The sequence below is a fragment of the Cucurbita pepo genome, chromosome LG15 (genome assembly GCF_002806865.2).
Source record: "Cucurbita pepo subsp. pepo cultivar mu-cu-16 chromosome LG15, ASM280686v2, whole genome shotgun sequence".
Classification (NCBI taxonomy): Eukaryota; Viridiplantae; Streptophyta; class Magnoliopsida; order Cucurbitales; family Cucurbitaceae; genus Cucurbita; species Cucurbita pepo.
This window is the reverse complement of record NC_036652.1, coordinates 5,286,647-5,310,193: the sequence shown is the minus strand read 5'-3', so window position 1 is coordinate 5,310,193 and position 23,547 is coordinate 5,286,647. Positions and strand designations below refer to the sequence as shown.

Below are 23,547 nucleotides of genomic sequence, written 5' to 3'. Positions count from 1 at the left end.
TCTTACTTGAAGGATTGGTAGGGTTGTATTGGTTGAGGACATTTGTGTTTGATTTAGGGTATTTATATTAAGAAGATCACATGGCTTTGTTCCATTTTGTTGGGATAGAAATACATGAAGAGATAAAAGTGGAGAAACATTCAAATTCCTTAAATTCCTCATCATCGAACATTGTTGTGTGGATTGCCAAATACAAATTCCTAGTTTCTCTCAAAATAAAATTTAATATATCTATTATAAGAAAAAGAAATTTATAAAACTTAAAATTAGAGAATGACATCAATTTAGTTTGTGTCTATTTGAATGGATTTAAGTCGATCACGTAGTGATATATGAGTAAAGCTATCATTTACATTGAGTTCATATACGACTCGTAGAAATATGTATTTAATATTTTTTTTATAAATCCATTAATTAAGAAGACAAATATTTCTGAAGACGATCATATACGATTGGATCTTAATGTTGATTGAGTTGTAAATTTATCCACGTTCTTTGATTTACATGGGTGAAAATAATATTTCTAGCCAATTCAATAGGTCTATAATATCGTATTCTTGACTAAATAGGGAGCTAAAAATACTTAAATTTCATAAGATGAAATTCATTTTTTTCCATATCGAAAAAGTAGATAAGTAATTTTCTCAATGGTTGATTTTGAGATATAAATAAATTGGGCTCCAACCTCTCACTAGTGCAACAAGAACTTGACTTATGATTAGATGACATTAGATGACAAAAGAATTGCTTATTGGAGGAGGGGTATATAAGGTATATAAGATCGATAGCTAATTTAGTTATGTCATATCCTACCTAATTACGATGATAAGGTATAATTATGTTATCATATAGGGAATGGTTAATGGTTTGATAGCACATCCTCATATTGAGATTTATGCCGGATTAATCATTCAATTTTAATTTAGTATTATTCGTTGTATGAAAAATCTAGTGTTAGTAATGCAATCTTGAATAATATGTGGTTGACATATAAAAAGATCGTGTTTAATTAATAATTTAAAAGGTCTATAATATATAGATAAAGTTGGGTGGTTTATTATCATTACACTATCGATACAGTCTACTTTGTAATTGTTACAAATATTTGATACAAATCGTTTATGTGGAGATATGTGAATAGGTGTATCCTGTACTATGAGTTTGTATAAGACTCGACCACAAAAAATTTGATCTCTCTTTATAAATCTATTAATGGAGAAGATTAATATTTCATAAGATGATCAAATATGACTCATTCTTAGTCTTGAATGAGTTATGAACGATTGTATGTGAGAGCTTGTCCTTTGATTTGCATGGGTGAGAATGACTTTTGTAGTTGATTCAATATGTTAGCCATTTTGGATATTTGTCCAAATAAATAGTTGGAAACATAATTTCACGTGATGAAATTCACTCATTCGCATGTAGGGTAAGTAGATAAGTAGTTATAAGAGTTGATTTTAAAACTTGAACAACGGGGCTCACCCTCTCATTGGCCCAAGAGGAACTTGTTTTTAAGAATAAATCATAAACAAATCGTTCATAGAGAATTAGAGGCATGTAAGGTGTAAGATATAATTACATGAGTAAAATGAACTTTTAACCTAGTTGTAATTACGAATAACTCATGAAAAATCGACTTACTTATAATGATTATCAGTAGATACAACTTATTCTACGAAGCGTATAACTTTAGGTTTATAATAGAGTACCTTATAGTTTAATTAATTAATTTTGTGTCACTAAAGTATAAACATATTGATCCATAATGTGTCACTATTGGTTTGGAGTACTACTAAAATGATCCATCCTTGAAATAAAAATTTGAAATGTCAAAATTAATATTTAATATATTAAAGGCAAGAAATATGAGAAAGTATATTTAAGGTTAAATGTTCAAGTTAATTTAATATATTTGATGTACTAAATATGGAAATATTCTTAAAGTCTCCATAAATAGGATTCTTATAGCTCTTTTTTAATGTATCCCACCAGCCTTCTTCAGTTTTATAGAGTACCGGAAACAAGTAGATTAGAGACATGTCAAAACTTTCTTTAATGCAAGTTGAATATGTAAGATTAAAAAATGATAAGAAATTTTCTATATTTTTTTAGTACAAGTTTCTTTAACCTTTAGTTAGGTTTAATTCTAAATAAAATCAAAATTGACTCAAATGTTTCTTGTGTGCGAATGAAATGTCAATTCCTAACACCTTAATCATGGATCGTTAAGCTGAACCCTCGTAGTATTCTATTGATTAATGAAATGAGTAATATGGTGTAGGAACAATTAGAGGTTTGCCAACTTATCCTTAATTGAGAATCATCAAGGCAAGGTCATGAGTGGTTTCAAATGATGAGTTGATAGATGATCTCCAAGAACTAGATTATGATAAACGATGAGCTCCAAAGAGACCAAGAAACGATAAACTCCAAGAAACTAGAGAAACGATGAGTCTTAAAGGACTAACCTTGGATGATTGGTAATAGCTAAATATAAGGAACTAGCTAGATTATCTCGAGACTTCGAAAAACGACGTGCCTTGTCATGAGCATGTTAGGATCACAAAGTGCACAAGAAAAATGAGAGAGAATCTACAACAGCTTCAAGTGAGAAAAGAGAATCAAGTCGAGTCGAGAGGAAGAGAAGCTTTAGGGAGGTCGTATGGACGAAAGCTCTTCATGTCATCCTTGTCCATTTACAAAACCATTATTCCTTATATCCGAGAGTCAGGGTGTTAAAAAACCGATAGAAATCGATCGAATCAGACATGTCCAAACCTAATTGACTGGTTTGGTCGAATTTTTCTGTGACCTTCAATCAAGAGATCACAGTTATATAAGAGATCATAGTACGAGTTTTTACATTTTTACATCTCATAGCTTCGGTAGATCGGTTAGCTCTGTTCACCTTCGACGTAAGAATGCTCGATCAGTGAGCTATTATGCACTCGTGATTGAAGAAATATTTATTTTGCACACAAATTTAAGTAATTAAGTAATTTTACGATTTATCCCTCTTCAGTGTAGAAAGATGAACCCAAATGGAAGTTCAAGAAACGCAATACAACCCGCTTAGATTATAAGAAATCACAACTTGGATAATATAACAACAACAACTAAATTTGCAAGGCTGAGGTTTGAGCCTATTATTGTGATATGGAGCTTAAGAATAGTCGCAGATGGAGAAAATAAAGTTGTTGTGGCACTTCACTTCAGCACAGCCAATGGATGTTGTGTCCTTCGCCACCAAATTTAGGAAATGCCCGCACTCTTCCTTCACGCACTTTTTTGTTATGGGGTCATAAAACTCCTTCTCGCTAGCCCAAAACTTCACTGTCAATTCTGTTGTTGTCTTCTCATATGCTTCTGCCAAGTTCTCGGCATAAGGTCCATCGGAGTGCTCCATCTCACACGTAGCGATCCTTGTTTTGGCATAATCTAGAGCATAGGTCGCCAAAGTGGTGTTCCAAGACACTGGGCCGACGCCATTCTCGGCTCGAATGGCATTTGTGGCATCGACCCAGTCCTTAGGGCTGCTTTCGGCGATCGTTAGAGAGATTTGAGCTAGGATTAGGGCAATTCCGACGATCCAAAGTGCGGGGAGAAAGTCGGAATATACCATTGTAACGAGTTTTAGTTGAAGGATTGGTGGGGTTGTATTGGTTTGGGACATTCGTGTTTGGGTTAGGGTATTTATATGTTGAGAGGATCACATGTTTGTTGTTCCATTGTGTTGGGATAGAAATACATAAAGAGATAAAAGTGGAGGAACATTCAAATTCCTTAAATTCCTCGAAAAGAACAAATGCCTAATCTCTTTCCTCAAATTAACTAGGTCCACAAGTTTAAACCGATGTAATGCCTATTATTAAATTACTGTTTTCAGAGTGCTTATAAACAAAATTAAAAGGTTTATTATAAATATAAGAGTTTATTAATATTTCTTAACATTTCAATAATTATTTTTAAAATGTTAACAAACCATGTGAACATAAAACAAGAATATCAAACTCTATAAACTAACTTACATTGTAATATTTGTGGCGGAATAGGATTAATAGGCTCACCTTGTTCAAATGATTCTCAGATGGTCATTCTAATTGACTGATTGTTGTTGTTCTTATCGTTCCAATTGATTGTTCCATCTTAGTTTAATTTGTTCTTCTCGAGAATTGTCATGAAAATTTGGTTCAGGAATACTTTTAGTACATTCTCTATTTCAATTTTGGTTCATCTCCCACATTGATATATGAATTATCTTTATTTATGTATGAGCATTAGCATTATTATGCTAATAAAGGTTTGTTTAATGTTGTTATGAGATGTGGAGTAAGTGTTATTTTGTATTTTCCTAGACGCTATTTGGAGGAATTTTGTAAATGAGACTTTGTAGGGTGAGAGTGTGGGAGACACACTTGTCTACACTTTGGCTATAGTGATTGGTCACTACCCCGGAGGTAGGAGAACTACTTCTCTTCGAACCACATCAAAATTCTCCTATATCCACGCAAGTTGTTGTGTCTTTTTATTCATTTATGTTCGTGAGTGTCATGGATTTTTCTTCAACTTCCGCTACAACGATTGGTATCAAAACATTTTAGTTGTGACATTTGGGGTATTGTGAATGACTTAACTTCATCGACCACGAGACATGTTCACACTCACCATCAATTGTCAAAAAATAAGTTTCTCATTGCAAGTTTGTTTATTTGTTTTTGAAAATTATATTTTCAAAAATTGTGATTATTTCAATCCTTTCATATTGTTCTTTTGGTGGAGAAACTTGTTTTGAGTGGCAATATGGTTCTCTATTAAATCCTAATATGGATGGAGGATTTGGAGTTCTAATTTTGAAGTGGTTGCTTCTACTAAATAACCTATGGAGCAGGTAGCGGGTCATCTTAAAGACTTAGAGACGGTGGAGCAAAGCCTCAAAAATGAAAGCTAAGTCATTCACAAGGAACAAACCATGAAGTGAAATTCGAAAACTAACCAAGTTTGATGATACGATAGCGTACGCTCTCCCTATGATTCATGGAGTTCCCAACCGCTACAAAGATGATATTCAAAATCCAAATAGCTTACATAGCAAGAGGCTGCGATTGAAGAGATAGTCCTTGGAAATAAATCAAACTTGAGACTTGGTACTAGCTAAATATAAGGAACTAGCTAGATTATCGGGAGACTTTGAAAAACGACGTGCCTTGTCTTGAGCATGTTACGATCACAAAGTGCACAAGACAAATGAGAGGGAGTCTACCAGAGCTTCAAGTGAGAAAAGAGAATCAAGTCGAGTCGAGAGGAAGAGAAGCTTTAGGGAGGTGGTATGGACGAAAGCTCTTTATGTCATCCTTGTCCATTTTCAAAACCATTATTCCTTATATTCGAGAGTCACGGTGTTCAAAAACTGATCAAAATCGATCGAATCGGATACGTCCAAACCTAATTGACTAGTTTGGTCGAATTTTTTTTGTGAGAGAATTGGTTTGGTCAATTGATTAAAATATTATATCTTCAATCAAGAGATCACACCTATATCAGAGATCATCGTAAGAATTTTCATCTTCCACGTTTTATTGAACTCCGGAAAAAAATCAAAACTTATGCATTTTTGCATCTCATAGCTTCGGTAGATCGGATAGCCCCGTTCATCTTCGGTGCAAGAACGCTCGATCAGTGAGCTATTATGCACTCGTGATTGAAGAAATATTTATTTTGCACACAAATTTAAGTAAATAAATAATTTTACGATTTATCCTTCTTCGATATAGAAAGATCAACCCAAATAGAAGTTCAATAAAGGCAATACAACCCGCTTAGATTATAAGAAATCACAACTTGGACCAAATTATTGATAAGAACAATAACTAAACTTGAAAGACCGAGGTTTGAGCCTATGATTTTGACATCCAGCTTAATAATAGTCACAGATGGTGAAAATAAAGTTGTTGTCGCACTTAACTTCAGCGCAGCCAATGGATGTTGTGTCCTTCGCCACAATATTCAGGAAATGCCCGCACTCTTCCTTCACACACTTTTTTGTTATGGGGTCATAAAACTCCTTCTCGCTAGCCCAAAGCTTTACTATCAATTCTGCTGTTGACTTCTCATATGCTTCTGCTATGTTTTCGGCATAAGGTCCACTAGAGTGCTCCAACTCGCATGTAGCAATCCTTGTTTTGGCATAATCTAGAGCAAACGTAGCCAAAGTGGTGTTCCAAGACACCGGGCCGACGCCATTCTCGGCTCGGATGGCATTGTGGGCATCGACGAAGTCCTTGGGGCTGCTTTTGGCAATCGTTGGAGAGATTGGAGCTAGAATTAGAGCAATTCCAACGATCCAAAATGCAGAGAGAAAGTTGGGAGATGTCATTGTAAAGAGTTTTAGATGAAGGATTGGTAGGATTGTGTTGGTTTGGGATATTTGTGTTTGGTTTAGGGTATTTATGTTAAGAAGATCACATGTTGTTGGATTTTGTTAGGATAGAAATACATTTGACAGATAAAAGTTTCCTTAAATTCCTCAAAATAAGAAGTAAATAAATAAATGCAAATTAAAATAAGAAGTAAATAAATAAATGCAAATTAACTTAGTTACCAATTTTACAGCGGTGTAATTCCTATTATTAAATTACTGTTTTTGAAAGGTCCTATATTATTCTTTTATCAATATAAGAATTAACCAATAATTCTCAAAATTAAATTACCTTAAAGAATTTACCAAATATAAGAATTTACCTTAAATTCCTCAAAATTAAATTATTCTTATAGATATAAGAATTTACCTTAAATTCCTCAAAATTAAATTATTCTTATAGATATAAGAATTTACCAATATTTTTTTACATTTCAATAATTATTTTTAAAATGTTAATAAACCATGTGAACATAAACCAAAATATTGAACTCTATAAACTAATTTTGTCGCCCGATTATTGTTTTTGCTTTCTTCTCATCGTTCCAATTAATTGTTCAATATTAGTTTAATTTGTTCTGGTTGAGAATTGTCACGAAGAGTTGGTTCATGAATACTTTTGATACATTTCTGACTTTGATTCATGTACGTATTGGATTCATTTGGTTCATCTCCCATATCGGTACATGAATTATTTTGATTCATATATAAGCATTAGTATTATTATGTTTATATAAAGGTTTGTTTAGTAATATTATGAGACGTAGAATGAGTATCATTTTGTATTTGCCTATAGGCAATTGGGAGGAATTTTGTAGTGCGAGAGTGTAAGAGATACACTTGTAAACACTTTGGCTATAGTGATTGGTTACTACTCGTGGATGCAGGAGAATATCTTATCTTCGAGCCAATTAAAAATTATCCTACATCCACGTTAATCGTTGTCTTTTTATCCATTTATGTTCTAGGAGTGTGAGTGTCATGGATCTTTCTTCAACTTCCGCTACAATAATCGATATCAGAGCATTTTAGTTGTGGCATGTGGGGTATTGTGAAAGACTTAACTTCATCGACCACCCTATGGTAACTGGGTTCATGAATTATGGTCAACAAACAGTACGAGCTGCAAGGTACATTGGTCAGGGTTTCATGATTACTTTATCCCATGCAAATCGTTTGCCCGTAACTATTCAATATCCTTACGAAAAATTAATCGCATTGGAGCGTTTCCGTNTTCGGTTATGAACTTTTTGAAATAAATAAAGCGTATGAAGTCTTTGGAATGACAATTAGTATCTTTATTACATTAGCTAAAACTTATTTATTCTTGTTCATTTCTATAGCAACAAGATGGACTTTACCCCGACTAAGAATAGACCAACTATTAAATCTCGGATGGAAATTTCTTTTACCTATATCTCTTGGTAATCTATTATTAACAACTTCCTTTCAACTCTTTTCACTGTAAAGGAATACCATATTCTATATTCACGACTTGCTCAAACAAGAGAAAGAAACAAACATAAAATTCTTTAGAGATATTACAATATGTTCCCTATGGTAACTGGGTTCATGAATTATGGTCAACAAACAGTACGAGCTGCAAGGTACATTGGTCAGGGTTTCATGATTACTTTATCCCATGCAAATCGTTTGCCTGTAACTATTCAATATCCTTACGAAAAATTAATCGCATCGGAGCGTTTCCGCGGTCGAATCCATTTTGAATTTGATAAATGCATTGCTTGTGAAGTATGTGTTCGTGTATGTCCTATAGATCTCCCCGCTGTTGATTGAAAATTGGAAACGGATATTCGAAAGAAACGATTGCTTAATTACATGTTCACACTCACCATCAATTGTCAAAAAATAAGTTTCTCATTCCAAGTTTGCTTATTTGTTCTTAGAAATCATATTTTCAAAATTTGTGATTATTTCTATCCATTCCGATTATTATTTTGGAGAGTTTTCAGGACTTCCCCTCGGTTTTAAAACGCATTTACTAGGGAGAGGTTTAATAAGAAATGTTTTGTTCCCCTCTCCAACCAAGGTCGGATCTCACAATCCACCCCCTTTGGGGGCAGCATCCTCACTGACACCACCCCGTGCTTAACTCTATACCATTTGTAACAGCACAAGCCTACTACTAGTAAATACTATCCGCTTTGACCCATTACATATTGCCGTCAGCCTCACAGTTTTAAAACACATCTGCCAGAGACAAATTTCTGCACCCTTACAAGGAATGTTTTGTTCCCCTCTCCAACCAACATGGAATCTGCCAGAGATAAATTTCTGCACCCTTATAAGTAATGTTTTGTTCCCCTCTCCAACCAACATGGAATCTCACAATCCATCCTCACGGACACACCCACACCCAATGCTTGACTCTGATAATATTTGTAACAGCCCAAGCCCGCTACAAGTAGATATTATCCACTTTGGCCCATTACGTGTTGCCGCTAGTCTCACAGTTTTAAAATGCATCTGTCAGAGACAAATTTTCGCACCCTTATAAATAATGCTTTATTCTCCTATCCAACTGATCGCAAAGATATAATCAGCAATGGAGAAGACAACAGACAACAACTCGTCCCACAATCAACAAAATGGCCTTAGACACCAAATGTATATTGACCGCAAACCTCCAAAACTAAAACTGTACTTTACTTCCTAAACTAAAATCAAGAATTTTGACACCCAAAAACTAAATAGAGGGAAGATTAAAGCTTCAAGGATCAAAATAATCTTTGAAGAAACAAAAATTAACTTAAGAACCATAATGAATCTTGAATATAATACAAAGAGGCCATACATATTAATCATATTTGCCATAAAAGCTAACCACCGAAAGAATCACAATATGTCATGATCATAACTTGCCCAGATACAAACAAGTGCAATGCGTATTCTAAAACCTATACCAATTTACTGAAAAGGCATATAAATTAGGTAGCTAATTTAGAGAAGAAACTAAGCACTTTGTGCAAAATAAAACAGGCATGGGGGGAATAAGTTTACAGAAAGTACAGTTTTGAGATTCTCAAGAGTAGGATTTGAGGTGGAAGACTTGGCAAGCAGGCCTGTAGGACCTCTTAGCTGCAGCCTGATCAAACTTCTTTACCACTGCTTCATTCTCTTCTAAACTTGTCTGTACAAAATACCTTATCCACCAAGACGAGCTTCGTAATTTTGCCTTCACAACAAGCACGTGTTTCAGTGTTATGCATCTAAACTCGACTGTTTTACTAATTCGAAAATAAGCTCAGCAAGGAAGGAATGAACCAATATTGCAAGTTCATACTTATTGGCCGTTCCAACAAAGATCAGATTTGAATTTGACACACTAATTTAGAAGGCTAGATAGTAATATTGGGAGTGCTCCGCTATCATTTGGTCTACAAAACTGATAACATTCGAGATTATGCAAGATTATACACAAAAGATCCTATTTTGGCTCTCTCTTTAGCCCTATGTCTCTTATGAGGTCTTCCTCCACTGGCAGGTTTTTTCGAAAAACTTCATTTATTCTGGTGTGGAGCCTATATTTCTTGGTTTTAATAGGACTCTTTAGGAGCGTTGTTTCTATCTATTATTATCTCAAAATAATCAGGTTATTAATGATAATTACAGGACTGACAAGCAGCTCTAATATCACAATCTGAGGTCAGTCTGAAGTTCCAGTCATCAAAAACTACTCAAAGATGGTTTCCAACCAATAACTAAACTAAAAAACTATTTATTCATCCAGTCCCTTTTAATTTGATTAATGCTAGCTATACTCTTTTTTGCATAAAAAGGTACTTACTGGACGTCCGAATTTGGGAAGTTCCGAATCTTTGACCCTTTGCCGACCTGGATAGCCTGCAAATTGAAACAGAAATGGAGAGAAATTAAATCAATTCAATCAATCTAAACTAATTGATGTATGAAATTTACGAAAAGGATGGATAATCCATGATGTTTATAAAACGTTTTCCTAACGGGATAAAATAGAAGCATAACTATATGAAGCAAAGGTGCTATACAATTTATACCAAGAGATAGCATCGTAGATAACAAGATCAAAGAACACTTCAAAATTGTGCTCTTTGTCCAAAACAAAACCCTTTTGACCCAAACGAAGGTCCTGTTAATGTGGACGCATAGCAAAGGTTTGACATCTTTGAAGGGGTGGCTCGGTAAGACAAAAGTGAGGATGTCCTTCACATCTCTAGGGAGACTCAAAAGCCAGCTAAAAGTGATGAGATTTCTATCCCGGTATTTACGAGCAGAGGAGCAATGGATGAAAATATGGTTTTGAGATTCGTCACTCTGTTTTGCAAATAGAGAACCATCTTGAAGAGATGGCCAAGTAAGGCATGGGCCTTTGGAGGATATCACAAGTGTTAGTAGCCTGATGAGATATTTTCCCAGAGGAAAATTCTAATCTTGAAATTACCTTAGCCAACATTGAAACCTTTAATGTGGTACAAGCATATGGCAAAGAAAATCCATGATCATAATGAAGAGTAAAGGAGATAGGGAGTCCCCTTGGCAAAGCCCCTGTGGGTAATATTTCCCCTCGAGGACAACCATTGATTAATAATAGAAAAAATTGTTGAGGAGATACATTCCCAAACCAAGATCGCAAGTTATGTTTCAATACTTCATGAAGGAGGATATTGTCAAGAACATCACAATCCACCTTGTGAAGAGCCTTTTCGATGTTGAGTACAATAACTACGCATTTTCAGTTTTCCTCTTCCATTTATCAAATGGTTCGTTGGCCATAAGAGAATCTCTTGTACCCACGTGGCTTTTTCCGCTTGGTGGTTTTGCCACAATATCTTGACAAAGGCTATTTCTTTAGTACGTAGGACTTTTATTTCGCGGGCTAGGATCTTCACTGGCTTTTTTAACTTAGGTCCTTGTCTATCACGTATGTTGAGTCAGTGATGTACTTGCGAAGCATGTACACGTGGAATACGTTATGCACCGCGGACAACGATGGTGGTAGAGCTAACCAGTATGCCACTAGTTCAATTTGATCCACAATGTAAAAGGGTCCGATGAAGCATGGGTTCAACTTGCCTTTTCATTTGAACCTCAAAGAAGTATCTTGAATTTTTGCAAGCTTAAGGTACTTGTGGGGATGAAAGTGTTTTTTAGATGTGTATGATGTAGCAATCGAAAATTTTTAAAAAAAAGTTGTCTCACATCGACCAGATTAAGAAAGTGGGAGTTGGATGCTAATATAAAAGCGGTCTCTTTGCTTACTGAGTCACAACAACTGCTCTATCTCATCCCACTTTCGAGATTTGGAGCCAGTCAAAGAATCCATGGGCTCTAGCTCAGCTTCTCAACTGATCCGGCTCAGGTTTGACATATTCAGACCCTTTCCTACCATTGACCCTTTCAAAGCTATTTTTGACACATTCAGAGGCATTTAAGGTTAGTAGGGCTATATTAGGAGTAGAGTTGATTCAGCTCTTAATGGTTGGTGGGGGTTTAGGTCGGTGAACTACCTTTCATGGGAGCAGGTGGGTAATTGCTAATGGGTTTATAAAAAGCATACCATCCTTTTCTTTCTTCACGCACAGGAATGAAAATTTTGTTAAGACCAACATTGCTATGAAGAATGGCCACCTCTGTTAAAGTACCTCTCCTTTCGATAACTTTTTCAACCCAAATGGTAGGTTCAACAAGCCTCTCTTCCTTTCAATGGTGGCCGATCGCTTCTTTAAGGGTGATTGGGTGGTCATTTTGGTTTTCGAGAGTGTGGGTGGGTGGTAGTGGGGCTGGGGGAGGTATATAGTCAGTGGGGAATGGGGTGTTGAGGGGTTGGTCATGGTTTCCGACGAGGATGGGTCAAGGTGGTGGGCTGAGAGAGAGAGCACCGTGGGTCCTTCCAACAATGGCGCCTTCCTTTTTTTTGCTGCCCAATCTTTATAACAAAATTAATGCAGAACAAAAAAAGATCAGACCACTATCCCGTGATTGAGAAAAGAATTATGGACAATAAAAGGTAACTAAAAATGACCTCAGCGAGTTATTAGACGATCCTATTTGTAACAGCCCAAGCCCACGGCTAGTAGATATTGTCCTCTTTGGGCTTTCCCTTTCAGGCTTCCCCTCGAGGTTTTTAAAACGCGTCTGCTAGGTAGGGGTTTCCACACTCTTATAAAGAATGCTTCTTTCTCCTCCCCAACCGATGTGGAGTCTCACAATCCACCCCCTTCGGTGCCCAGCGTCCTCGTAGTTCCCTTCTCCAACCGATGCGGGATCCCCAATCCACCCCCTTCGGGGTCCAACGTCCTTGCTGGCACACCACCTCGTGTCCACCCCCCTTCGGGGCTCAGCCTCCTCGCTGGCACATCGCCCGGTGTCTGGCTCTAATACCATGACAGTGAAAGACACCATCACAGTGAAAGACAGAGAGAATCATAAAGAGTATGAACGAAAACCAGACAAAAATGTAGCTTATGTTATCCTTCTATGCACTCAAAACCACAAGCAGCCACAATTGAGTTCCGGTTCCTCCCATTTAACAAGACTAGGTGTAAAGAAAATATAATAATCTCAAATGATAAACGTAGTAAGAATGGTTTACCGGCAAATATAACAACACCATCAGCAGAAACCCTTGCAAGTTCTGGTAGAGTCTTGTTAAGGTATCTGGGAGACAAGTAATCCAATGCATCTGAAACAATGACAAGAGAAAATGACTTTGCTCTATATGGCAGGAGAAACTTAATATCAGCAGCACGCACGAAGCCCTTCCGCACAAGGTGTCTGCAACTGGCATCAGCATCATCTAAGTCGTAGGGCTCCACACCCCATGCTTCTGTATCCTCTTCTTTTAATAATTTAGACACTACTGAACAAGTATCAGGGCCTAGATGCAATACTTTACGCATGCTATCTCCATATGCTTTCTTTAGAATGGGTATTGCTCGTTGGACCTCTGCAGTGCACAATGTACCACCTGCATAATATATATGCTTGAGATCATCAAATATGGTTGTTGATTAAAAAAAATGAGCCTTGCACTGTAGTTGGTAATGATTGACCAAAATAAATCAATCTGGATAAGATAAATTAATCATTAATTCACTTTCAATTTTTAACTCATTTGGCAAATCAAGGTTGACGGCTATCTGTAAGAAAGCATAAGCCTCAATGATCATACATTATTTGAAAAAATATATATAAAATATAAATAAATTAGCATAAAAATATTGAGTTTACGCAATAATTTGAATATGTTCGCTTTCAAAATAAATAAAGAAGCATGGTCCAAGAGGCATGAAACAGAGAGGAGACTTACATTCCAACAAAGACAAGCTAGGGGCGGACTGTTCTAGGCAGTGTGGTATGGCAACAACCAAAAGAAAGGGAATACGTAATGACATGAAATAGATGGAGGGAATCATATCGCATGTGACATAGAGAGGAAAGTTAAGTTCAACAAACACGGGATAGGCTGGACAAAGGGAATGGCAAGAATCAAAAATGCAGAAATAACATAGGGAGGAGGCTAGAGATAGACAGAAGAGGGAGTTACGATAGAGCGTGAGAGGCCAGAGGGTGTCAAAATGTGTGTGAATGCGTGTATTTGAAATATCTGGAATCAAAGGAAGTCAATGATCTTTCAATACAAAGGAAGCTCTCTCTTTTATGGCTCTTTACTGGTATAAAATTATAGTTCCTTTGAACAGCTTCTGCATGAATTCTCTCATATCCAACTGGAGAAATTTTTTGTAATCTCTCTGGATGGGTTAGCTCTTTTCGTACCGTTTCGTATAATCAATGAAATTATTTCCTATCCATAAAAAGATAACCCCGGTACCCAAGGCACTACACACAACCCTCGGACCGTCCTATCGTTTATCAACTACACTTCATATATTAATACATTAGAATGTACGCAGATAAAGATAGATAATGTACAATAATATAGGCACAACATCCATAAGATCATGTTGACTAGAACAATGCCTGATCAAAGTAGAAAAGAATAATAACAAATTATAGTACCTCCCCTTCAACAATCAATTGCATTTCAGTCTAAAACTTTCGATGAAACTAAACTTTTACTCAAGAATAGATAGAGTAATATATATTCACCTTCAACTTTACTCACAGCCTCTATATTGCTCCTTGATCCACCTTTCATGAAAATTGACAATGAATAAGCAACCAAATACAGTAATTACATCAAGAAAAGAGGAAACATCACAAGCCGTTAGTAACAAAAACATACCCTTACCCTTTTTATTACTTCTTTGCTACCAGTTTCATACAGTTACTAGCAGGAGATATCCATCATAACTATGAATTTAAAAGTCCAGCTAGAGCTAGCGGTTTGTCTCTTTACCAACTAACTAAAGGAAATGTTGTTAGAGATTAGATACTTCTAAATAACTAGAACTATCGAGCGAATCAAGTTGCAGGTTCAATGAAAAATTATGAGCAGGGTCAACCACCATCTATACAATAGTCAAACTTAAAAATGGAGTAGGGAGTTACATGGAAGTCACAGTAATAAATAAGTAATCATGCTTGTGTTGTATCCCAAAAAGAATAGCTGTTAATGAGAGGAAGATGCATGCAAAAATGTAGCACAGGTAGGCAGAGGGATGAAAAATTCAGAAAGGATTCGCATTTCAGTGGCTGTGAACATAAAATTATTAAACTGAATAGAGAGGGAATGTCCTAAAACAGATGAACAAACACAATGACGGTTATCGTGGCTGGGAGCGATCGAGAGAGACTTAATTAAAAATAAATCAAGATAAGAGATAAAATAAAGACCTGATTGATGATAACAAAATCCAATAAGAAGCATTGCTCCCTGAAAATTTTAAACATAGAAAGTTAAATTAGTTGCCAAAAATATGATGAAGAATAGTGTTCTTCTTTCTTTGATTAGAAAAGAAAAGTACCACAACAAGCCCTATGGTTAGCAAAGGCGATGACCGTGACTTGGAATGTATTGATCCGACAAATGGAAGACTCCCACCATCAACAAGACGTCGAGAAGGATTTACTGGCCTCCTTGACATGGTTTTATGATAGTAGGAAACCTGCAAAGCCACGCTTCTTTATCAACAATTGATAACAGCATTTCCAAGCAGATGTTTTCACTTGTGCACCAATTTATCTCGGACCTCCAGATCAGAAAAAGAGGTACTGTTCATACACATGATTGTCTGATGCTCTTGTAGTAACAAAGTAATAGCTCACAAGTCACACGAGTTAAAAAAGTAGTAATCATAAGTTCTAGTAGCCATTATGCCTCGGCTACTTAACAAAAAAAACCAGTGCAGTCAAACTTGCTAGAATCTTTTTAGCTAGATGCCCTTTTTGTCTCCCTAAGCATTGCCAAATGCTCTCAAAATTCAAGATTTTGAATTTTGATGAGGGCTGTTGAGAGGGAGTCCCACGTTGATTAATTTAGGGAATGATCATGGATTTATAAGTAAGGAATACATCTCCATTGGTATGAGGCCTTTTGGGGAAGCCCAAAGCAAAGCCAAGAGAGCTTATGCTCAAAGTGGAAAATATCATTCATACCACTGTAGAGGTTCATGATTCCTAACAATGTATCAGAGTCATGCCCTAAACTTAGCTATGTGAATAGAATCCTCAAATGTCGAACAAAAAAGTTGTGAGCCTCGAAGGTGTAGACAAAAGTGACTCAAGTGTCGAACAAAGGGTGTACTTTGTTCGATGACTCCAGAAAAGGAATCGAGCCTCGATTAAGGGGAGGTTGTTCGAGGGCTCCATAGACCTCGGGGGAGGTTCTATAGTGTACTTTGTCGAGGGGAGGATTGTTGGGAGGGAGTCCCACGTTGGCTAATTTAGGGAATGATTCTAGGTTTATAAGTAAGAAATACATCTAATGAAGCCTTTTGTGGAAGCCCAAAGCAAAGCCATGAGAGCTTATACTCAAAGTGGACAATATCATACCATTGGGGAGGTTCGTGATTCCTAACAGATTTTTCCGATCAACAAGGCAAATTCACAATGAATGTTGAGAAACAATACCGACCCACAAGCATAGATGAGTAGAGACCACTTCAGGAAACTTAATAAATTAACCAAAAATCCATAACCCACTTCCAAGTAGACATTAAATAATCAGAATCAATTAAATTCTTGAAGGAATCTAATTGACATGGATCAACGGACATAAATATTCAAAAATCATAAGAATTCTTTTTCAAAACCCCCATTTCAAACGACAAAAGAATAAAATAAACGGATTAAACAACATAAGAAATTTTCAAACGAAATTCAAAGTTCACTGGAAATCAACGGTCCAAGACTAAATTAGAAAACAATCGCGAATCAATTATACAACTCAATAACAAAGCAGATGAAAATTAAACTTAAAAAAAAAGTTCCATCGCAATCAAAATCAAGGGATTGCCAATTCGAACACAGAAAGTGAATGAGAAAGCGAAAGGAGCAAGAATTCAGAAAGATTAGAAGCTTACAGTACCTGAAAGCCGCTCCGGAAGGGGACGAGGGGAAGGAGCTTGAGATATTGGAGGTGGATTCAGATCTGAGTGTCGCCGGTCTCACTCTCGAAGCTCGGGAGAAGCCACAGAGCAGTATCTGTCATGAAGACCCTCACTGAAAATCTTGAAAAGTCGTTCACATAAAAAGCAACTAAAATTATGGAAATGAAATATTATTTATTAACTGAGTATATTAATTATTCATACCTTTCAAATTCTATAGTTTATACATTATATGAATTTATATATTAAAGGTCTTTTTAGTAAATTCATAAATTATTTATATATATATATATATATTATTTTATTTAACATATGAATTATTTATAATTTAAAACTATGGGAGTTCAAATAACTCGAGAACCTGACCGGTCTCGACTATTCAATCCAAATCATTTAAGTTCGGTTAGATTTTTTTCTTTGTGGATTGAGTTGAATTTTTTAAAAGTAAAAAAATTGGGTCGGTTTATGGGTTGATATTTTGTAGTTGGGTCAACTCGACCAAGCCGAAAATAGGATTACAATTCTATCTTACCTTTTTTATTATTATGAAAATTAAAAATATTTCATATTTATAACATAATGAATGTTAGTGAAGTGTAATTAATATAACCTGTATGGTAAATAATTAAGATTTTTTTTAAATAATTAAAAAAAGAACAACCTGACAACCAACTTGAAAATAGAGGGTTGGGTTGTAAATAACAACCTGACAACCCAACTCGAAAACAGAGGGTTGGGTTGTAAACTCTATTTGGTTTGCTCGGGTCACCGACCCATTTTCAGGTCGGTCCAAAAGATTTAATCAACCAAAAGATTTAATCAACCCAACTTAATCCGTGTACACCTCTATTTAAAATGTTGTTATTATAGAGAGATTTGAATTACATATGCGAAATGACTACCTCGCTTCTAACGTAGTTAGCAACCCTGCAGAGTTCCAACATAGTACATCTTAACATGTTGTGATATATATATATATATTATATAACTATAACTAAAAAGTGAGAAGAATTACACTGTGTTCGTACCAACTAGAATACATACGTGGGTTAACCATAAATAATTCCTTCACCCGTTGAGGCAGTTAAAAACCTTCTAGTATCTCATAAGTTCGGGTGTACATGGTCCAAGTTGGGTTGAGGAATTTTTTTGACCCAATCGAAAAGTTCGGGTTGGTTAGATTGGTAACCCAACCCAACCCGAAAATTTTCACAACCCAACCCAACTCAACCCTTTATCTTCGGGTTGAGTTGGGTTCGGGTTGTTAAAAAAAATTATTTTTTTAAAAAAGTTTTATTTTTCCACAATTTATAATTATTTCGATACAATCAAAAATTATTTTTTTAAAAAAGTTTTATTTATCCACAATTTATAATTATTCTGATACAATCTTACATAAAAATAATTATTGGGGTGAGAGTGTTTTAAGTTGACAAAGTACCACTCTGACAAACCTACCATCAGTGAAAACTTCTTAGTATATTTGATATATTTTTATTTGGCTCGAGTTAATTCGAGGGTTTTGTCCCATGACTTCGAAACCAAACCAAGTCAGTTCGGGTTCAGAACCCAAACCAACTCAAAAATTTAATCCAACCCAATTCAACCCTTATAGTTCGGGTTGGATTGGTCCGAATTGTCGGTTGTTCGGTTGAATGTACACCCCTAAACATAGGCACATAAACGACAATCGTGACACAGTGGATAATGAATAACAAATTGATACCATAGATAGTTAATCATAATCATGTTTAAACCTTACATGATTAATCAAACGTCATACTTAGGTAGGCTATTTATTGTTCTTTGTTATCACATAAAAATCATTTTGAACATTTGAGGCACGACCTTGAAACTGATCCAACTTTGAGATATATATGGGCTATGTCAATCTAGACCGTTCATAATCATAGATTAGTTGGTGACTCCCAATCACAGTTGCGAGGGGAGCAACATCGTGTCTACCAACTACAATGATATCTATATGGACCATTGTCTTTAATAAGATATGTTCGTTGTTAAACGATAGTGTGAGATTCCACATCAGTTAGATAGGAGAATGAGTCATTTCTTATAAGGGTGTGGAACCCTCTCCCTAGTAGACACGTTTTAAACTCGTGAGACTGACGACGATATGTAACGAGCTAAAGCGGACAATATCTACTAGCGGTGGGTTTGGGCTGTTACAAATAGTATCAGAGTCAGGCACCGAGCGGTGTGCCAGCGAGGACGCTGGTCCCCCAAAAAAAGTGGATTTTGAGATCTCACATCGGTTAGAGAGGTGAACGAAAGATTCCTTATTATATCCTAGTCGTAAACATGAGTGGAGTTTTAAACATAGTAGTTACTCTAAACGAAAGCCGTCAATCGACAATTCATAGGTATCTCCAAACTTTTAAATGTCTGGTTTTTTTTGTAGCTCATAGTATCAACACATTATCCAAACTCTTCAACTGTTTTGGGCCTCGATGAGCTGTTATTGGGCCTCCCTTAAAAACAATTTATGAACAAAATTTTACGTTTTAACCCCCAAGTTTAGCTATATTTCCATTTTATACCAAAAGCCTAATCGTCAAATAAAATTGGTTCCAAGTTTAAATCGAAACAACATCGAAGAAACTCGATCGAAGCTCGAGAAAATGAAATTATGAAAACATATGGAGGTTGCAATGCTCGAGAAATTTTGACCGTGCACTAACACGATAAGGATGTAGAAGAAACGAGTTTAAAAGGCAACAACACTGTTTCACAACTATCACTCTCATTTGAGCCGTTGTGACCATCGGTACGAATTGAGACTATACGTCCATTCTTTTCATGGGTGCTTCAATTCGAAAAGTCACGTCTTGTCAACAAGAAACGAAGGGTAAAAGAGGAATTTATTAAAATTGTAAGGGCATGATTCAATATGCAACCACCTCTATTCAAATAGTCGTGCGTACAAATTGCAACTATTCGACCGTTTGTTTCATGGACACCTCTATTCGAAAAGTCGCATCTTGTCTACAAAAATCGAAGGGTAAAAGAAGAATTTATTAAATTTGTAAGGGCAAAATGGAGAAATAAAAAAATTTCCTCGGTTTAATTAATTATAATTCTTATTTAGTGAAATTTCGGGTGTCTAATAAGTTTCTAAACTTTTAATTTTACATTTAATAGGTTTTTAAACTTTAAAAACGGTCTAAATTTTTAATTTTACAGATAGGTCCCTGGATTTTAAACATTGTCTAACAGGTCCTTAAAAAGACGATTTTGAGATAAATAAATTTTTTACTTTTCAATTTTGTGTCTAATAAATTTTTTAATTTTGAAATAAAATTGAATACATCACCAACATAACACAGAAAATTAAAAATTTTATTTGACATTCTTGAAGTTCAAGCATGTTTGGCTCGAATCAATTTAAGAACTTTTCTAGTAGGGGTGTGGTTCGGGATTTGTAGGAGAGTGCACGGGGCGCTACATAAACTATACACTTTTGTGTGTTATTAACTTATAAACACTACGTTACAAAAATTAAAATTGACCGTGTAATGACCAAAACCCACTGCTAGCAAATATTGTTCTCTTTTGGTTTTTCCTCTCGGGTTTCCCCTCAAGCTTTTTAAAACTCATCTACTGGAGAGAGATTTTTATGCCCCTATGAGAAATGTTTCGTTCCCCTCTCCAACCAATGTGAGATCTCACAACCCGGAGTACACAACATAAACTTGTTAAGATCCCGAACAAAATCATGGGTTATTCTTTAGGTCGAACATTTATTTTGTTTCCATATCCGATCTCTTTAATTCACGTTCCAAATTAGCTCAATTTTTGTATTGATTAACCAAAAAAAAAAAACATGGAACATGGACAACATAAAAAATGGTAGAACAAACCTTAAAAATAAGATAAGAAATTTGATATTGTCTGCTAACTTTTCCTAATTTCTTTTTGCTTTTTATTATTTATCACTTTATCTTATCTTCATACTTTTCAAATCTAAATCATAATTGTGTCGGCTACATTATTTTTCTTACAAAAATAAATAAATTAAATATGGTATCGAATTAAATATTCTTTTTCAGTCCGTTTATGTGACACTCGAGTTAAGAATATTAAGAGATCCCACATTGGTTGGAAAGAGAAACGAAACATTTCTTAAAAATGTGTGTAAACCTCTCCCTAGCACATGTGTTTTAAATCGTGAGGCTAACGACGATACATAACCGGCCGAAGCTAACAATGTCTTGCTAGTTGTGGGATTGAATTGTTATAAATGGTATCAGAGTCAGTCACTAGAGGGTCCAAAGTACTTGTTGGAGTAGGGCTAGACCCTCTCCATAATAGACATGCTTTAAAACTATGAGGTTGACGATGATATGTAACGGGCCAAAACGGACAATGTCTACTAGCGGTGAGCTTGGGCTGTTTTAAATGGTATAAGAGCAAGTCACTAGACGGTGCAAAGCACTGGTCGAAGTAGGGCTAGACCCTCTCCATAGTAGACATGTTTTAAAACTGTGAGGATGACGACAGTTCGTAACGGGCCAAAACGGACAATATATGCTGGTGGTGGGCTTGGACTGTTTCAAATAGTATTAGAGTCAATCACCACACGGTGTGAAGTAGGGCTAGACCCTCTTCATAGTAGACGTATTTTAAACCTGTGAGGCTGACGACAATTCGTAACAGGCCAATACAGACAATATCTACTAGCGGTGGGCTTGAGTTGTTTCAAATGGTAGCAAAGCCAGTCACCAGATGGTGCGAAGGTGGGCTTGAGTTGTTTCAAATGGTAGCAAAGCCAGTCACCAGATGGTGCGAATCCTTGGTTGGAGTAGGGCTAAACCCTCTCCATAGTAGATGTGTTTAAAAACTGTAAGGCTGACGACGATACATAACAGGCCAAAACAGATAATATCTACCAGCAGTGGCCTTGTGTTGTTTCACATGGTATTAGAGTTAGTCACCCGACAATGCGAAGCACTGATCAAAGTAGGGCTAAACCCTCTCCATAGTAGACATGTTTTAAAACCGTGAGGCAGACAACAATACGTAACGGGCCAAAACGAACAATATCTGCAAGCGGTGGGCTTGAGGTGTTACAAAATGACCGACACCACATTCGAACGAGAGCAATGGGGATGAAATTGCAGAGAAAGACTTAAAAGAATTTAAAGTTATTATCTATACCAACACGGTGCACTTTTCTTTTCAGTAGCTCAATCATAAAAACTCTAAACTTAGCATGTTTTACTCCGCTCTTGGAAATTTTCTTAAAAAACATGTAAGTGAACAGACATAATCAGTAACGTGACCATATCGCAAGAAATTATCGAGATCATCCATTAAAATAATATCCAAATCATTTTGATTCGATTAAATCTGTTTTTTAATGATAAACATGTGCTAATTTTTTAATTGATTGTATTTATTGCTCAATAATAAACTGAATAATTATATTTATTAATTTGAAATTATATATTTAATAATGGTGTGTGTTGAAGCCACGTGCAAGAAAATAATAATAATAATAAATAAATAAATAAATAAATAAACTCAAAAGGTATTTTGGTTACCGCAGGTGGGGCCCACAAATCTTAGTCCAAAACAAAATAGTATTATTGTCTAATGAGCTGGATTATGATTTGCCACCTGTAATGTGGGTCCCATTTCTATATTTGTGGCATCAACTCTACGTTCGTTGGAAAGCATTAATTGTCCAATTTCCAAACAAATATATATATATATATATATATATATATATTATATAAACTTTTTACGTCTAAAAAAATATTATCAATAATATCTTTAAATTTTTTAAAATTTTCAAAAAATATATTTTAATTAATACTTTACTCCAAAAATATTTTTATATTTATCTTTAATATTTTTAATTTATTTTCTTTATAAATAAAAGTTTTTAAAAAAAATTAATCACAATGTACGAATAAAAACTTATTTCTAAATTTTTTAATGGTTTTTTATTTTTTTTTAAATATTTTTTAAATAGTAACTTTATTTAAATCAACAATTTTACTTATTCTTGTCTAGCAACGAAAATAAACAGATAGCTGTAAAAGGACGAGGACTGTAGAAAGTAATACCGGTGGCAAATCTATTTTCCTCTTCTTAGAAACAAGTCGTGTGCTGGTTTATCAAGATTGACAGAATCCACGTTGTATCTTAGTTGTTGATTGAAGTGCGAGGTTGGTGCCCTCGTGTTCATGCTATTAGGTTATCCTTGGAGACTATTAGAGAGTCGTCAACTAATCTCGAGTAATGAACTGTTTAAACTCGTAGAATTCACATTGTAACTTAATAGCTGGTTCATCTTCAGGATTACGTTCCATATGTTTAGTATAGTTCTCGTGTGATGGTAGGAAGTAGTTAAAAAAAATCTAGACGAGATACGATGATCAGGACAGATAAATATTCAAAACTATATGAATAATTAATTAAATAATTATAATAAAGCAAATTGAAGAGTTGGAAATAATAGTAATAATAATTTTGTTTTTATTTATTATTTTTATTTTATTTTATTTTAACGTTCAAACAGACCAAACCACTGGAGAGGTGGGACCCAACCAGATTTAAGAGTGAAAACGACATGACGGAAACGGAGCCGTACAA

General features: G+C 35.4%; 3 protein-coding genes across 4 annotated transcripts; all 3 read right to left on the bottom strand.

Moving 5' to 3' along the window:
• Positions 1 to 3,131: 3,131 nt before the first annotated feature.
• On the bottom strand, positions 3,132 to 3,649 carry LOC111776491 (basic form of pathogenesis-related protein 1-like). The gene has a single exon (XM_023655948.1). The coding sequence runs from the start codon at positions 3,623 to 3,625 to the stop codon at positions 3,167 to 3,169; it is 459 nt and encodes a 152-aa protein (XP_023511716.1). The 5' UTR covers positions 3,626 to 3,649; the 3' UTR covers positions 3,132 to 3,166.
• Positions 3,650 to 5,760: 2,111 nt separating this feature from the next.
• On the bottom strand, positions 5,761 to 6,382 carry LOC111776472 (basic form of pathogenesis-related protein 1-like). Its single transcript, XM_023655916.1, has one exon. The coding sequence runs from the start codon at positions 6,374 to 6,376 to the stop codon at positions 5,918 to 5,920; it is 459 nt and encodes a 152-aa protein (XP_023511684.1). The 5' UTR covers positions 6,377 to 6,382; the 3' UTR covers positions 5,761 to 5,917.
• A 2,832-nt stretch (positions 6,383 to 9,214) lies between these two features.
• Positions 9,215 to 17,066, bottom strand: LOC111776308 (uncharacterized protein At3g49720-like). Of its 2 annotated transcripts, none has more exons than XM_023655731.1 (7): positions 16,908 to 17,066; positions 15,346 to 15,486; positions 15,215 to 15,254; positions 14,528 to 14,569; positions 13,011 to 13,385; positions 10,227 to 10,282; positions 9,215 to 9,614 (listed from the first exon to the last, which is right to left on the bottom strand). In XM_023655731.1, exons 2-7 carry the CDS (start codon positions 15,463 to 15,465, stop codon positions 9,462 to 9,464), a joined length of 786 nt encoding a protein of 261 aa, XP_023511499.1. In that variant the 5' UTR covers positions 15,466 to 15,486; positions 16,908 to 17,066; the 3' UTR covers positions 9,215 to 9,461. The 2 variants fall into 2 exon arrangements, with proteins under 2 accessions (XP_023511499.1, XP_023511500.1); XM_023655732.1 differs by having other exon boundaries at positions 13,011 to 13,382; positions 16,908 to 17,059.
• Between the last annotated feature and the right edge of the window lie 6,481 nt (positions 17,067 to 23,547).